The 1,163-nt window shown below is 63.1% G+C and overlaps 1 protein-coding gene across 1 annotated transcript in view; it reads right to left on the bottom strand.

Moving 5' to 3' along the window:
• HSPG2 (heparan sulfate proteoglycan 2) overlaps nt 1–1,163 on the bottom strand; it is a gene marked incomplete in the record, with an annotated part of 117,566 nt that overhangs the window by 52,212 nt on the left and 64,191 nt on the right. Inside the window, 3 exon segments of the mRNA XM_027770665.1 lie at nt 128–138; nt 448–497; nt 938–1,024. Of these exon segments, the coding sequence (XP_027626466.1) occupies nt 128–138; nt 448–497; nt 938–1,024 (148 nt within the window).

Genomic DNA, 1,163 nt, shown 5'->3' with positions numbered 1-1,163 from the left:
GTCTTGCCCCAGCCCGCGCCCAGGCCCCAGCTCCAGTCAGATGTTCCGCTCGGCCCGGGACCTCACGGTGGGCAGGGGTCAGACTGACCTTGCACTGGCACTGGCCAGCAGCATCGCACTTGCTCACCTGGTCACCTCCTGGGGTTGGAGAAAGCCACGCTTGGAGCCCGGAGCCCGCCATCACACCCCCATCCCGCCATCTGGAGCATCCCGATCGGCTCCGAGGGAGGGAGTGGTTATTTCTGGAGCAGCTGTCTCTCCTCTCCAGGAGCCCCTGGAGGCCGGGGGTGCCTGTCCCTACCCCAGCTTTACAGATGAGAAGCCAAGGCGAAGACAGGTAAAGCCACATCACCCGGGTCACGGGGGAACAAAGGCCCTGTCCTAGCTCCACCTCAGGGGAGGTTGGGTGGCCTGACCCAATCACCTCCCACTGTCAACCATACTCACTTCGGCAAGGCTGGCCCTGGCTGGGGTTGCCATAGTAACCTGGTGCACACCTGCAGAGAGAAAGAGCTTGGAGATAAGAGGGCGGGATCCCAGGGAGCCTGCCCTGAGCCCAGGACTGCTGGGGGGCCTGTTTGGACTCAGTGACCTCATGGAGCCAAAATCAGCCGAAGGTACCCGTTTTACAGGTGGGTAAACAGGTAGGAAGAGCAGGTGTCTGAGGCCACTCGGCCAGTGAGCTAGCATGATCGGGCCTTAAACCTGAGACCTGCAGCAAGAACGAGGCTCTCTCGTGGGAAGCCTGGCCCGGCCAGAGCAGGGGATGCTGGAGGTTGGAGACGACTGCAGGCCAGGATGTCTGAGGGCCTCAAATGCCAGGTGAGAGGCTGAGGCTCCCCAAGAGGGAGCGGACTGTCCTCTGGGGCCCATGGAAGGTAAGGGTGGGACATCCTGGTCCTTGGGGTCAGCCCTGACCTCCCCATGGGCTGCTCACCTCTCACAGAGACGCCCACTGTGGTCCGGGGAGCATGCGTCACAGGTGGGATGGCCGTCCGTGTCCAGAAAGCAAGTGTGGACAGCCCTGAGGGGGGACAAGTTTCTAGTCAGAAAGGCAGCACGCTCCTGCCCCTCAGGACGGGAGGAGCGGCCACTGGCCAGCATGCTCCGAGCTCCACTAGGCCCGCCTCACAGGCCGGGAAGGCGAGGGCTTGGAAGGGACA

Source organism: Tupaia chinensis, unplaced genomic scaffold, assembly GCF_000334495.1.
Source record: "Tupaia chinensis unplaced genomic scaffold, TupChi_1.0 Scaffold000146_1, whole genome shotgun sequence".
NCBI lineage: Eukaryota > Metazoa > Chordata > Mammalia > Scandentia > Tupaiidae > Tupaia > Tupaia belangeri.
Note: the sequence above shows the minus strand (reverse complement) of the source record. Positions and strands in the feature narration are given on the sequence as shown.